Below are 16,846 nucleotides of genomic sequence, written 5' to 3'. Positions count from 1 at the left end.
CAGTGATTCTTAATTCGCACACTAAGCGGGGGGGAGTCAGAGGGGTTACGCTGCAGAGCCCTGTGAGCACACACGGTCCGCAGAAAAAACGCCTCTGGGGGGTCGCGGTAATTATCACTGCATGTGTAATCACAAGTCACGAACCATTACTCACACAATACGTCACCTTTTATCGCCTGGATTTCTCTTTTGTCATTCAGCCCGAGGTGCGCGTCGACAATTACGGCTGGAATTAAGACGCAGACATGACTGACTGGATCAATTATTATGGAGTGTTAAAGGGCAGGTTTTCCATTCAGGGGTGGGTTGTGTGATGTGGTGGTGTCTGTATCAAGTCTGTTCTGAAGGTCTGTCTGTCTGTTTAGCTGACGCTCCGTGTAAAGGTCGCACTGCAGTGGTCTCTGTCATCGCAAGGCTGCACACCTGGCACAAACACACAGTTGTCTCATTGAAGTATTATCTCCCAGCATGCACAAGTAGAGCGCCTGTAAGAACACTAATCCTACACAAAAGGCTTATTACTCTTGATACACATCGCACAGACTTTTGCAGAGCGAAGACAAGCCTCTTTGGTTAAATTGCTCATTCCAAATATGTTGTCTAATCACAACAGGCAGTCTGCCAGCATGCATATCTATCTGCTGTTACTTTTTTTTTTTTTTTTTTTTTTACTTAATATGAAAGTCCAGCTCTAATTCAAGCCCATCCTGTTTGCATCAGCACGCCCTAAACGTGAACCTAAACTCTCTGGAGTAAACAAGCATCTTTGATTATGCACAGAGAACAATTATCTGTTCTCCTTCAGTGGTCCAAAGCCACTTCCCCCGACTGCCTCCCTCCCTCTCTTTCTCTTTCTCTCTCTCTCTTTCTCTGTAGATGGATGTAAATATTAATGAATGAACACATCGTAGCCAGGATGCTTGTTAAGGCTCTGAGCTAATCCTGTTTCTCAGCGTCCCCACTGTTCGTCTCGGAGCGTTTGTCTCCCGGCAGTTTGTTTACAGAGTGCTATCGGCTCAGAGAGAAGGACAGGAGCTTCAAGGATCCATCCTGTCAGCTAAAAGAAACAAATGTGGCCTCAGACTCGGAGGTGGCTGGCTGGTCAGCTGGAAGATATGAAGATGGATTCTGCTACTGACTCACGCCAGCATCGGTGTTATACGTCAACTCCTGACATGATCGGAGGTGAAGACAGGAATTAATCATTTTACTACCATATGTCAGATTAAAGTAGGGCTGCATGAAAATATATCGCCTATGATCATAAAAAAAGTATCACGATCATCTGCATTATTACTGTAACATAAACATCCCATATGTGTTGGTTTGAATCACTCTTAGTTAAAGGGATAGTTTTTAGAACGGCAGAGCAGAGCCGTGAGCTGCTCAGAGCTACGCTACGGAGGCTAATGGGATTTCTTGGTTTCCCTCATCAAACTCATCAAATACACAATCCAACAACTCCATAACGCTGTTGTGGACAAGTTGTGACCTGAACATTCACCACGATTTGAGATAATAATGGAACGTTACGAGACAGAGTTGTTTTAGAGGTAAATTCATGCCCGTCAGGGGCAGTTTTCCGGCAAGTAGTCTCTGCATTTACCTCTAAAACAACTCCATTTCGTAATGTTCCGTTATTATCTCATAGCGTGGTGAATGTGCAGGTCACAACTTGTCCACGACAGCGTTTTGGAGTTGTTGTATTGTGTATTTGATGAGTTTGATGCATGAGGTAATCCAAGAAATCCCATTAGGCTCCGTAGCGTAGCTCTGAACAGCTTGCGGCTCTTTTCCGCCGCTCTAAAAACAGTTTGCACCGACAATTAAAGGTATCGAACCTACTCCTAAAACTATAGGGATTATGGCAATGGGCCAATTTGCCAAAATGTTGAACTATCCCTTTAAAAAGAAAATGAATGGAGACATCTCCATTCCATCTCACAAGTACAACACTTCCTGTCTCTAGGTCACATGTTACTAAACTAACCAATCAATGGTAGTAGTACACTGACTAAGAAAACTATGGAGATGGATTCAAGAGTTAGTGTATTATAATGTGGTCTTGAAGGTGCGAGTAAAGACTATACTATACTATGTTACTATCCGTCTTATTTTTATTGCATGGTGTTCCTTGCTCCTGGTCTCCCTTTCTCTCTACTCTGAATCGATTGAGGCAGATGTCCAACCAACCGAAAGTCTGCTTCTATTCACAGACGCTATGTAAAGATGGACGTAGCCAAGGTGATGTCACTCAGGAGTTTCTGAAAAGCGGTTATGAATCACTCTCCTCTTGGCACTTCTTAACTCCGCCTACCTCCTGGCTAATCCAAAAATGGGCAGAGGTGTGGCGTGCGCAGCTTTGTGCATGCCAGTTTGTGACAAGCACACACTCATCCACCTGTCACTCAAAGTGGCACCTTGCTCCATAATAAAAAATCAAATTGGTGAGTTGTATGAAAACTCATCCCTGTACAATTGTAGTGCAGGAGAAAATAAGCTATAGAGATGAAAGAGTTTCATTCTGCTGGTGAAGTCGAGTTTGTGAGGATTTGTTGAAGCCAGCCTCAAGCGGCTGTTGGAAGAACTGCAGTTTTTTAGCACTTTCATGTTGGCTTCATTCCCCCAGCCCCAGAGGTTGGCTCATGGTTTTTGCTTCTGCTTGGTTCTGGTTCTGCTGTTTCTGCCTCTTCAAAGCAAGTTTTTCTTTCCCACGACAAGCGAGCACTTCTCTGCAATCAACTCTGTAAAAAGCACACTTTAAATCTGCACTGTTTGAGAAGTGCCTTGAGATAACATCTGCTGTGACTGGGCTTGAAATAACCAATCATTTATCATTACACTAAATGACAAAATATTTATATTGTTCATAATATATAATTTTAGAGCAAATTTTTTATAAACCCAAACAACAGTCTTTCTGCCATTTGTGTTTTATTGCAACGTGATGCAATACTAAAAAAAGAAAGAAAGAAAATACATAAAAAAAACAGCACCAGTCCTGTTTGTATCAAGCAGACTTTGATTGTGTTTCTAATTAGCAGCCTTTCATCTGTGGGAGATTATGCAAGATTTTCTGTTTTTCCTGCTGGTTTTTTATTTAATTTACGCCCAGAGACATACTGTGGAGGAACTTTTAAAGGAACACCATTTTAATTGAAATGAACAAATCAAATTACAATGGGTTGTATTGCTACATGAGTTGCCATGTAAACTCAGAGAAGTAATGAAGAGAGCAAAATCTGTCAGTCTGGCTTGATCTATCCATACATATTTTTTTCTGCCACATTTACACACATTTATTGATGAAAAATATGTCCGAGATATAAATAGCATCCTACATAATCATAATTGAAAAACAGGATTGATATTTCACAAGCCAAATAAAAACTTCAAATGTCACGTACTGTCAATCAAAATTGGAAGCAATAACCTCTCTGTAATTTACTTTTGTTTACATTTATTCATGATTGCATCCTGTGGATACATACTGGAATATCTGACCGTTATGGAGTGGATATTACTTTTCTTTATTTCTTTATTTCTTGCTCGTGCTGAGGAAGCAGCTTTCTTTGTTTTGCTCAGGGGAACTTTGACACATCGGCTGTTGCACGAGGATCAAATATGCAACCTGCCAGACAACCAGCACGCTGCCCTGAATCATGCATGAGTGTGATTTTTAAAAAGAATATTTGCCGGCCTTTTGCTCTGTGGCGGAGATGAAAGAAATTAAGCTTCAAAAAACGTGAGAGGCCATTATTATCAACTGAAACACAAATACCTGCGCATAAAAGACAAAAAAAATACACATCAAATGCATAAAACAAGCTTGATTTCTGATTCGAATGAGTAAATGAGCCGATCCATCTACTGCCCTACCACCACACACATGCCTGCCCACACACACGCACACACACGTATGCCCACACAGAGAGAGAGAGGGAGAAAGAGAAAGAGAGAGCTTTTTGGAGCCCACTGAGCCCTGCGCTCTGACTCTGATTCACAGCTCAGTGTTTCTCTGCCTTCTGAACCCAGGTTTCTAATCAGAGAATTAGCTGCAGTTTCCCCTGCCAAAATCCACACAGTAATCCATCTCACTTTGTCCACACTGTGGCTCATGCCCCACTAAAGCATTTGTCAGTATGTATGAAAGAGGAAGAGAGAGAGAGAGAGAGAGAGAGAGAGGGAGGGCTAGAGCGAGGGACAGACAGAGAGACAGAGGGAGATCCTGGCAGCCGGGGAAATGTGCTTTCCTGGTTTTCCTGGTGGCTTTATTAAAGCCTATTAAGTGCACAATGACAATCTTTTAAATTTCTTCAGTATTGTTTCCACAAAAGAGACATGCTCTTATATTCTGAATACATTACGGCTCAGATAAATCCCCAGGCTTGGCCGTATTCCTGTTGTTATGGTATGACTGTGAGTGAGTCTGCATGCTGCTCTGTACCTGGCGTTATGGATGTTTTTTGTCGAACGCCGGCCGGGTCAGGCCAACTGTGCATTCAACGTCCAGCCCAGTCTCTCCAAGTGTGACTAATGAGGGAGGAGACGGACGACCAGGGTGCATTCTAATCACCCACAAGGACGAGAAGAGATATAAAATGAGAGAGAAGGAGTGACTAAGACGAGGAAGGAAAAGAGGAATGCTATATTTATACTATAATTTGTGTTTAGCTTAAAATGCTTTTTCTAAATGAAGAGGTACATATTTCACATGCATTTCCAAACGTCTGCATACCCCACATACACACATACTCTGACTCACTGAATACTCTCACAGCAAACACAGGGACATCAAAGACACAGAGGGGGCCTTATGGGGTTAGCTTTGGCATGGTTCAGGCCAGTGAATCAGGGGGAATTGGCCCATCTACTTGCATACTGCAATACCCACAAGGCCTCTCACTCATGCCCGTTCATGCCTCTGAACCTGGCTCTCAAAATAAAGTTACTGAGCTGTGCAGTTATTGTAGACATAGTTGGAATTATCTATGCAAATGTTCAAGTGAGAGCAAGCCTGTGAATACTAATGGTGAATGATGGAGAGAATTACAGCAGCCAGGTGGAGGAGATGCAGGAGGAGGATCAGTTTGGAGAGATTTAAAAGAAAAGAAAATTCCCCCCTCGGGTTTTTATTTTGTAAAGCCTGTGATATTCAATGTATTCACGGAGTTACCTGCGCTCTTTGACGGGGTGTTGCCATGTACTTGCATTTTGATTGACAGCTTCATCTTTATCTATGTGAGTGACACGTTTTATCTGAATGCCTTTGAAGATTTTTTTTTTTTTTTTTACATTCTGTTTGACATCAAGACAGTGCAAAGTGGTGATTTTTGAGATTTGAAATCTGCCAGATTTACACCAAACTATGATTTACGACATCCAAAGTGCAGTAATTGTATATCATCTGTGCAAGACTGGCCCACTGAAGACTGTCAGCATGCTACAGTAACATACTCACATTGGAAATGCAAATGTTTTTGGAAAGTACAAGCTTTAGTGTCCTTGTTTAGCACATTAGCATGTGGTCATTATGTAATCAAGACTAATATAGGCTGATGGGAATGTTGATAGTTTAGCAGACAAAAGAGTCCTGTTAATGTTGTTTGTCATAATTACAATAAAAACGGATGCAATGAGGAGTATACCAACACAAATGGATGCTTACAGCAATAAATGGTCACAACGTAGTTTGGTTTAGCAAAAGTGTGTGGTTTAAAGGGATACACCAACATTTTTTTTCATGTCTTGCCTCACTCCCGAGTCCATGACAAGCAGATAGACACCATCCTTTCGACTGTGCGTGCAGTAACAAGGGAGATATTGGCAGAGCTGGCGCACCGCTAATTAGCTTAGCTCAAACGCTGGAAGTGCATAGGTAGTGTTAGCCTGCCTCCACCTAAAGTCATCAGAGAAACTCTTCAGCAACTCTAAACTGTTGATCTAAATGGCTACTTTCTCGCCTAAATATGTTTGAAATGTCGAGTTTAAGGCTTCTGACTGCTGATTTCGGCTTGGGTAAGAGGCAGGCTAACACTACCTATGCACTTCCAGCGTTTGAGCTAAGCTAATTAGTGGTGCACCAGCTCTGCCCGTATCTCCCTTGTTACCGCACACACAGTCAAAAGGATGATGTCTATCTGCTTGTCATGGACTCGGGAGTGAGGCAAGAAACGAAAAAAAAATATGTTGGTGTATCCCTTTAAAGTTGACACTGTGTGGACATAAGACAATCTTTGCCATGGCAACAGTTATAACAACATGGTTAACTTTGTACAGCATTCACAGATAACAGATACAACATAAAAAGCTTTTCCATGTGCAAATTGAATACCACCTCTCCTGTGTCATATTCCTGCGTTCTGTTGACCCTCCATCCACCACACCCTCCTCCTATGTGGACTTTGTCCCTTGTTCTATCATGTCTCTGGATCTTAGATGCTATTATAAGAACTACAGCCGCTGGATGTTGTCAAACTATATTACATAACCATGGCCCATAATATAATAATAATAACCTGCTGCATAGATTTGTTTTATCCGTGAAGCTCTAAACTGGCTGTCGGTGGATCAAAACAAACCTTCCTACAGTGGATCCACATGAAAAGGTTTCACAAAGACACGGTTGTAAACATTTTTCTGGGACGGCCCAAAATCACCAGTTGTTTAGGTCCTTTGAGAAAATGGAAAGCTTTTATGACATTAAAGTCAAATCTAAATATTCCAAACAAAGCAATGATACAACTGCGTTTTGTCAGTTTTCTAAAGGGAAAAAAAAGTGTTGCTGCAAATAAGTCCAGATCCAGAAATCCTGATATGGAATTTAAACAGATTTCTGGATCTGGACTTGCAGCCACACTTGAGGCAGTCTCCCCCTGCACATTCTCCTCCTACCTGTCCCTCCTCAGTCTTCTCCCTCTTCCCGGCACAGTTTAGTTTCTGTGTCCTGCGCTGCTTGCTATGCATCATGTTGGCCCAAAATGACGATTGATTGCAGTGCCACTGCCTTTGTAATCCGCTTAGGATGGATTTTGCATCTAAATCACTTTATTATTTATGTGCCTAACTCTTGCCAATGCCATTTGGAGGCAGTATGATTGGTGATCCATCACACATTATCCTTCAGTGTGGTCATTAATATTGCGATGGGATGGACCTTCACCATGAAACTTCCAGGTGGAAAGGAATGCAGATCTCCTCTGGGAGGGTCAGGCTACTCAAAAGAGGAGTCAACAGAAGGGCGATTATCAGGTGTGCTGCTATACCAGACGGATTCTCCAGAGATGTTGTTAGTTTGCCCTCTCTCTGCTATTAACCTCTCTCTGCTGATCTCTCTCCTCTGCTGTGCTCCCCGGGTCGCACAGCAGCTTGTATCCTCATTCATGGTCTCTCATAGAAAAATATAGGATGTTATTGTCCTTTTCCACCAGAGCTTCAATCACCACCTGCCAATCACGCATTTGTTGCCTCCGGGCAGACACACACAAGCGCACAGTGGCACATGAAGAGTAGCTGAAACAACAACCTATGTACATGAGAAAAACAAGGAACGATAGATCCTCATCTTACCCCATGAAGGGATGGATTCAAGTTTGGTGCAGATAAATAAAAGGAGTCTTATACAATCGTAACCCTTAAAGTGATACACCAACATTTTGTTTTCGTGTCTTGCCTCACTCCCGAGTCCATGACAAGCAGATAGACACTATCCTTTCGACTGTGTGTGCAGTAACAAGGGAGATAGAGCCCGTATCGCCTGTAATTAGCTTAGCTCAAACGCTGGAAGTGCATATAGTGTTAGCCTGCCTCCCCAAGCCGAAATCAGCAGTCAGAAGCTGATTTCATTTTAGCTCTAAACTCTGTAAATATATCACTTTATCAACATTTCAAACATTTTTAGGCGAGAAAGTAGCCATTTAGATCAGCAGTGTGTCGTTAATTTGTCGATAAACAATAAAATGTGTGCTTTTACTTTGAAATAGGAAGCTAACCTACCCTCGATGTAGCTAGCTTGAACCAAAATAAACCGTCTTTGCTTGAACCCTCCGTTTTGACCGATCTCGTCCCGTTACCGGCATTTGACCGCTCAAGATGCCTTACCGGAGAGTTTTGTCAGTTCTGAGATGAAGATCGGCCCACCGGTTTCCGTTTAGAGTTGCTGAAGAGCGTCTCTGATGACTTTAGGTGGAGGCAGGCTAACACTACCTATACACTTCCAGCGTTTGAGCTAAGCTAATTACAGGCGATATGGGCTCTCCCTTGTTACTGCACGCACAGTCGAAAGGATGGTGTCTATCTGCTTGTCATGGACTCGGGAGTGAGGCAAGACACGAAAAAAAAAAATGTTGGCGTATCCCTTTAAAAACCTTCAAAACATATGGGGTGTATGCTGTCAGGGTGGTGTAGCTATGTATTTGGAGACTCAGCACTAACACAAGGCCTGTGGCATGCAGGGGACAGCTCAGAGCTGGAAAAATCTGTCACTCTTTGTCTCCATGGCAGCCCACTGAGTCCACTAAAGTGCGGGGCCATGGAGATACAGCGCATAGATCTCAGCGGGTTGAAGACGGAAAATGCTTAGATGCATCGGAGGTGCATGGATGCCAGCAATCATCATGTCACCGTGTCACGAGGAAGTCCCCCATGTCAGCTTCTAGCCGGAGGGGGAGGGAACACATGGCAACAGAAGTGAGACATAGAAATATTTGTACTTAACGTGGCTTATGCAACAACACAGCAGCTGGCCTCAGATGGAGAAAACACGTTACTTGTGTGATTGTCAGTGGAATTAAAAATAGTTTGGTGACAAAGTGGTGAGTGTGGTGCTGTGGCCTAATTACAGTGTACATATTGCACATTTATTTTAATCCAAGATTTGAACACATTGTGCAGCCACACAAAATTAATTGTACCCTAAGATATCAAGTGTGCACACTCGAGGCATTGATTGCACAGGTCATTTTGAGCATTTTGGCTCATTAGACCTTTTCTTGGGATTGATTACATGTACAGACTTTGCTCAATCGGGTACACTCCAAAGCACTGTGCTAGTTTGAATCCATATTGTAATGGGACTATAGTGTTACTGCCAACACAGGCGGCTGTTAGTTTAAAAAGCTTGTACATTACTGCTTTTTAATTATCAATGGAGAATGACTCAACATCATACTTACTGGCTGATTTCCATTATTACTGTAGTGTTAACTGTAATTATTTGTAAGTGAGGCCACTTGTAAATCCCTCACCTGAGCAGAGACCTAATTGACACTTGTGTGTCTTTAGAAATCAATTGTAGCGGTAAGACATTTCAAAGAAAACAAAACTGAAGCATTAAATCATTTTACTGGGAAGTGTTTGAATGGTATGATTCATATCAGAATATCTGTGTTAATTCAGTTTAATCCCACAATTTAATATAGGAAATTAAATAGCCTACATACAGTTTTGTATTCTAATATAAAATACTGGTGGGATACACTTGTGTAATAACTACTAAAATAGTGCTCTATACATGTACTTGAGTGTTTGAGTCAATGTCAGCACCACGGACAGAGACACAACAGTGCCAGTATTAAGTAGGGTTGCTGGGATCATGTTTTCTGTTCCGCTGATATTCATACTGATCATCTATGAGTGACAACCCACACCAACCATCATTTGCATTCATTGCAGGGGGCTACGTTAAATGAGTCTCATACACTTTGTAAAAGAGCCACACAGCCGACATGTTGTGTTGTTTAGTTTGGGGGTTGGAGCCAATCCCAGCTGACATTATAGGCGAGAGTGGGATACAAACTAGATTGACGGATCTCTACAAAGATTTACAAATTGTGTCTTTGAGGAAATAGGAGGGTTAGGGAGTAGTTCACACAGATAAATAATTGCAAACTACTTGCTATTATACAATTACATTCCTTTTGGGAATTACTATAATAAAGTAATTTGTGTTCGTATTCATATTCGTAAACCACTACCATACAGATTCAGCACCATGGACAGTGTCACAAAACAACTACATGAGTAATATGCTGAATCTCTTTGCTGTATTCTTCCAAGTGGGGCATACGAATGTGACCTGCACTTGGCACATATTAAGGTAATGATGATATAAATTGTATTAATGGCAGTATTAATAATATTCAAGAAGCAGCTTTTCCAAAACATTTGGTTGATGTCCAAAAAATTCCTACCGTTTCTGTCTAGCGCTGCCATAATAGTTCTCTTAGGTTATTTTCAATATATCATACTGAGGTATTTATTGAGGCACAGCCTTGCCTTTATGTTTCAGCACCTCAGAGAGATGGAGAGAGACAACAGAAGGAAAAATTCCCCACGTCTGCTCTGTAAGACTCAATATTCGACATCAACACAATTCATCTGAAGTGATTCTCAAAAAAAAAAAATATCTTAAGAAATATCTTCATGCTTGTAACTCTGAATCCTATAGAAATACTGCACTTATGCCATCCAGAGTAGCGTCACATGCACTGTTATTTAGTAATGATTGCTGTGCTCACGATCTTAGATGCATTCTCATGAACTCCTATTCATATTTGATAGGGTAATGGAGCATCCATTTTTCACTCAGCGGCGAGGAGAGGAAGGTGCTGCCAGCTGTGTTATTATAAAATCTTTGCATTTGTTCATCAGCTGTTTTTCAAACACACATACCCCTCCACCTACACACTTACACACACACTGATAGTCTTATCTTGTGTTGTGACTGTGACCTCTGACCCCTGTTTATCATTGAGTGCACAGATTAGTCATCAGCAGTGTGTCTGAGCAGCTCAAGTGGATCTGTGCAGTCGCAGTGTGATGTGATTATTCCACTGACCTCCTTTCCAGTGACCACTGCCAGCAGAGAAGCATGCTTTTCAAACGTAGCCTACCTCTGCCTCCACAACATGTTCTGCTTCTTTCTTTTTTTAAGTGGGTGGTGGACGAGTTCAGTAAACAGAGGCAGCGATTGTTGAAACACCGACATGTATGAATGCAATTACTCAAGTAACACAGCCAGATTGTGTTATCTACAGGTGCGATCTCTGCGTAATCAGCTCGCAAGGTAATAACGCTTTTAATGAGACATTTCAGAACAGAAAGACGGATCCTTTGTGGAGGTCATTCCTCAACTCCGAGTCATTTCGTTGCTGATTCATTTCCCTGCCATGTTAATATGAAAAGCATCAGCTCGGTTGGATGAGATTGAGGGTGTCCTTAATTGTCAATTAAGGATGTGCTGAAATGGCAGAGTAATGAAAATTCTTTAGATTATGTTTGCTTTACCCAACCTAAATCAAGCCATCACGTGTCAAGAGTCAAATGATTTGCAGTCACAAATAAATCACCGATAGCGCCGGACCTGGCTGTGACTGGGTTTTAATAACTGATGTGTTTTTCTGCTGATTCGCTGATTACCACATCCATAATGCCAAATATCAAACTAATGAAAGCCCCAAAGTACAAAAAGCCATTAGCCTCTATTAATCAGGCAAACAGGGATCACATCATTACATGGACTTGTTTATCATTGTGATGCAGAAACTGAATCATCAATACACATGCAGAAAGTTAAATCAAATCCAAAATAAATCAGTTTAAGAGGGAATATCATATGTTAATTGTGCAGCCAAGAGGCCTGTCTGAGGTGGCGTAGGTGGCAAGCAGCCAATGGAAACTAAAGGAACCACACGGGTCTCTAAGTTGGACAATTGATTTGATGTTTTTCTTTTTGCCATATCAATGTCAATATGTCAGCTGACCTCCTACCACTATACATAGCTCCTCCAGTTTAATATAATACAGAATGTCGGGGGATAACAGCCTTTCCATTAAAACAAATGTTATTACCTGGCCAGTATGGCAAAAGAAAGAGCCTTTGTTTGTTGCAATTGTGTCACCACACTAAACAAAGCAAGGGGGGCTGATGGTTCTCTGGATTTTATGGGAAAACATATCAAGTATGAATTGGCAGGACTTAGACAACATTGGACAATACCAAAATAATGAATTTGACTGGCTCAGCTCTGCTCGCAGTAGTCACACATGTCTGTGTTAGCTAAATGCAGTCTAAAAAAAAGATACAGCAATAACTTTTCCTGTTGAGTCAGAGGAGACACAACAACCTTTGATTCAGCTCTGCATTTCCTGTTTTCAAGTATTCAGTTTTCAAATATTAATTATGTTAGTTCCAGCTAATGTTAATCAACAAAGCACTTACAAGTGTGGGCAATATAATTTTGGCTAATGCCTCTTAACTGGAATTGTTTACCTCACTCGTGTTAATTATCTTGAATAAAACTTTTTCCTCTTTCAGTCCCAATCCTAACCCCTAAAACTGCCCTGAGGAAACAGTGTAATGGTGTGGCAGGGTGCATGAGCGGTTAGAAAGATCATTTTTCAAGCCGGAGGACCTGAGCTGATAAATACGTGTCCTGCTGAAATACCAGTGGAGAGAGACACTGTATTCATACCAACACGATGGCTGAAATGTGAATAAAGCAAGCTATTCCTGGCAGTCAACTCAAGTCTGCACCTCCACCCCATCCCAGCATCCACCTATAGATTCCAAGTCTAAATTCCCTGAGGGGGGGACAGTTATTATCATCCCTCCTCAATACCGAGCTTGGTGTCTCCCTGTGGAGTGGGACGAGGTCAAAGCTTAGATGCCAAATGTTACTGGCTGAAATTTCATCGTGCTCTACTCTGCTCTAACAATGTAACATTCTGTCACACTGTGGTATTTGCACTTTACTTCCTTGCCCACAATTTCAAGTTGAAACAAAACACTGCTTTCTCCATCTTGACCATATAGACTCCGTCTGCAAGGTCCAAGTTTCCGCTCCCTTTGGGGGACATCACCACCATTAGTTCCTAATCCCTGCTGTGCTGAGCTTGTTAAATGAGCATCTGGAGCGATGAGGTCAGAGCCTACAGTAGATGCCAAATATGGAAATATGCTACACACACATTATAATCCATTTCAACTCCTGGCTAAGCTATGTGTTGTTGTGAAACTCAAACAGGTTCCAGTCAGCTGCACCTTTATCTCCATCCTGATGTCCACCTTTAAGTTCTGCATCTATGATCCCATTGGCAGGAAGTTGAGCCCACTTCCTGCTGGGGCAACTTGGTGAGCAATCAGATGGCCTAGATACCAAAGATCAAATCAGTTTGTACTCTACATTCACCCGATTGGAAGAGCTTTGTTGCCTGGTCAAAAAACTATAAGCATCCGAAAACCCTCCTCTACCCAGAGTCCAGCACTCTGAGTCAATGCTTCCTTAGGGGGCAAAGTTATAAATGTCACGCTCCCAATTTCTGCTGTTCTGAGCTTGATTTATCCATGTGGCAAGAGAGGTCAGAGCCTAGATGCCAAATATCAACCATGGTCTACATTCCCATAATAATCCATTTGAGTCTATAGTATATTCATTAGAGGGAAATGTTATCATTGTCACCCCCCCAGTCCCTACAGTCAGTGCCTAATGTTCTCAGTTTGGGACACCAAACAAATTCTGTCCCACGGCACCTCAACCTCCACCACTGTGTCCACCTTGTTTGCATATGGACATACTCCATGAAGTCAGATTACTTCTAAGCAGGACATTGATTCACACATCCCTTGAGTTCCAGACAAAGCACACACACAAAGAAGAACATAAAATAATACAAGATATTTAAGCAAAAAAGTAAAGGTGGATAATATACTACATTGTCACTCCTTAATCCCCGCAGTGCAGAATGTGAGGAATTGTTGAGGTCAAAGCTGAGAGGCCAAACTTTGCACATATCTAACATTTACATAATAATCCATTCTCTCTTTGATCATCTCATGATGACATTTTTCATTCTGCAGCATTCTGACATCCAGTGATATTTGCACTCTGCACCCCGGCCTCCTGGTTGAAACAAAAACATGTACCATCACCATCACTGTAAAGTTTTAAAACAGAATGATCTGCTGAGCCTTCACAATCATTCCCTGGGGTAAGATGTTTTAACAAGATGAGGCCCGATGCCCTCTACAGACAAACCTGTTTCCACATTAAATTTTGTTTGTTAGCTTGGGGGGCGTAAGGTAAGACAGGAAGACCTACTGACTGTATATAAACAACATTTTTCTCTAAATTTCTACAGATTGTCTGCAAAAGTACTTTATGAATCACATCTTCCGATCCCAGAAATATTTTGCCTCAAAACCATGAGCAAAATAAATGTGAATAAAAAACATTTTACAGTCAACATTCACAAAAACAAGCCATTACAAAGAGCAGGCGCGCTAGAAAATCAATGCTTGCACAGCAAATTGCAGCTGCATCCCATGCCACTTAACACATTCTGCTCTGTAGTAGTAGTGTGTCACAAGAACTTTGACATACTTTTTTTTGCAAGTTGCAGCCTGGTAAATGTTCACATCAAACTGTGCTTACATTCACTAGTGGATCAGTTAACAGATTCTGCAGGGATTTTCTCCAGAACAGCGTGACAACAAACACAGACACTTCAGCATTTAGGAGCCAAGGGAGGTTCTAAACTAAAAGTCTGAGAGATGCCCGAGGCATTTTGTGTTCCCAAGAGAGACAATCCATTCCTCCAGCAAAGCAAAGCAAAGGCTTTAACGAAATATTCTGTATTTCGAGAGGAAAGTTTTGGGGAAGTGGGGTGTAGACTGTATCTTACTGGCTCTTCATCGGGTCCTAATTGCATCTGCAGTGCCAGCAACAAACAGATTTCTCACAAAACACAACGACGAGTAAAAACTCACCAAGAGGCTGTCCAGCGATGATCCGGGAATTCTCTCCTGCCACGGCCGCCCGAGCGTTCCTCTCGTTCAAGTACTGTACGAAGGCGTAACCCTTGTGCACAGAACAACCCACTATCTTGCCGTACTTGGCGAAGATGACCTCTATATCGGTCTTCTTGACAATGGCTGTGTTGAGGTTGCCAATAAAGACTCTGGAGTTGAGGGAGCGCGGGTCATTCTTGTTGGTCACGTTGCTTGTCTGGGTTTTACCAGTCATTCTCCTCCAGTTTCCCTCCTGGGACACAGACAGAGGGAAGGAGAGGACTTTAGAGGCTTTGGGACAGGCCAACTCCAGCTAACTCTGCTGACATTACAAAACAGATAAACATATGAATGAACAAACAAAATCGAATTTTACAACTCAATATCATGAAATGGTATTTTTTTTATCGTTCGCTTTATCACATGTTCCGAGCCTTATAGCAGGTTCATCAACTGCCTGCTACCTTATTAGCTAGCTTTTGTTGTTTTCCATTTAAGGGAAGCTGCTGTTGAAGACCAATTGAGCTACAGCAGCATGACTGGGCTGTCCCATTTCTAAGGATCCGTTATATGTAGCTACAAATGCAACCTTCTTTTCCATAGACAATGATGGATCTAGGAGTCTTCATGGTCCAGCTTATCCCAGGATTCATTGGTTGTGTACTGAAAACAATCAATGGAGACCCTGCAAACCAAACTTTTAATGAGAACCATTGAGTTTCGGTTAAGCTCAACAGCTAATTGTTAAAACCAACGGCCTTAAAACTTCACAATTTTGCAAAAAGAAAAAAAAAAAGGTCAACATTTTTAAGGTTGCTAAGCGACCTTTATGAGACTCCATCTGTTACTTACCTACCTTGCTAACTACCAATGGTGGTTTGTGAACTTGGATTAGCTGTTTAAATAAGTGTTAGGCAGTGTTGTGATTTTAAAAGCTGTCTCAGAGAATTGTAATTCTCCAGCCGACAGGTAGTTTGCTACTGTAGCTTGCAGTCCATAAACTCAGAGGCTGGGCATGTGTGATAACGTTAAAAGTGAGGGGTCAAAAAATGGTGACAAACTGTTGTTGTGAAAACTAAGAATGAAATAAAATGTGACAATGGAATAAAACTGTTACTGGTAAAAAAAAAAAAAAACAACATTTGACATAAAAACAAATGGACTCCTGGAAAGGACAATAAAAGTGATGAAATAGCATTTCATATTAACAAGTTTATTTATTATTATTATTTTGATTTTTGATTTTATGCCTAACATTGAACCCTTTTTGGTTTAACAAAACACAAGATAAAAATCAGTCACCTTTAATGGAAATGCACTTATTGTTGATGAAGGCTTTAGTTGGTGATGATTTACTCTCTGTACTGGCCAGTCAACTGCTAAGACAGGTTTTCTTTGCATGGTTAAGAGGCTACCACTGTATGGCTGAGTGGGAGAATTAGAAACAGCAACAATATGTGAATGTTGCAGCAGTTTTGTCTGTTTTGTGAGGAAACCAAATACAGTGGCTATCAGTGGGAAAAGCTTTTGCTATCTCAATACCCATATTGTTGCATCCCTAATGCTTTGTGTGCCGTTTCACGGATCACAGAATGCGTAGGCTGTAATTCATGTTGCAGTTTTATTCAGACTTTTTGTGCTGTCAAGTTATCAGCGCATATTAGCCTCAGCTTTTGTAGAGCTCTCCTGAAATCATTTCTAAGTGACCCATTCATCACTTGGATGTTATTTTTTATGAAGGATGATTTGGTGCAGAATCAGTGGCACATACCCAAGGAAAGGATGCACTACGGAGCAATTTTAAGTTTTTTTTATATTCAATTAATTGTCATAGATAGAAAGATAGGTACAGAGATGAATACATCTCACATGTCTCATTGCTTTTTAAAATTGATTTTCTTTTTAGTGAAAGCACATGATTTCATTTTTATAGCTGTAGAAATCCAGGTTTTCATTACAGTTTATATTCCAAAAGGGATTACACTTAGTGCATTAAATACTGTGAAATATTGTGAAGAAAATACTGAATATTCAATATTTGCCTCCTCTGAGTCTCTG

At 41.3% G+C, this 16,846-nt stretch overlaps 1 protein-coding gene across 1 annotated transcript in view; it reads right to left on the bottom strand.

Annotated features, from left to right (window-relative positions):
• The window catches only part of LOC311003381 (RNA-binding Raly-like protein), a gene marked incomplete at its 5' end in the record, with an annotated part of 63,276 nt that extends 48,253 nt beyond the window's left edge, over nucleotides 1-15,023 (bottom strand). Inside the window, one exon of the mRNA XM_083995121.1 lies at nucleotides 14,768-15,023. Within this exon, the coding sequence (XP_083851247.1) occupies nucleotides 14,768-15,023 (256 nt within the window). The remainder of the gene's footprint in view (nucleotides 1-14,767) is intronic.
• Nucleotides 15,024-16,846: the final 1,823 nt, after the last annotated feature.

Source organism: Trachurus trachurus (genome assembly GCF_905171665.1).
Source record: "Trachurus trachurus genome assembly, chromosome: 20".
Lineage (NCBI taxonomy): Eukaryota > Metazoa > Chordata > Actinopteri > Carangiformes > Carangidae > Trachurus > Trachurus trachurus.
The sequence above is the reverse complement of the archived record's forward strand: the minus strand, read 5'-3'. Positions and strand labels throughout refer to the sequence as shown.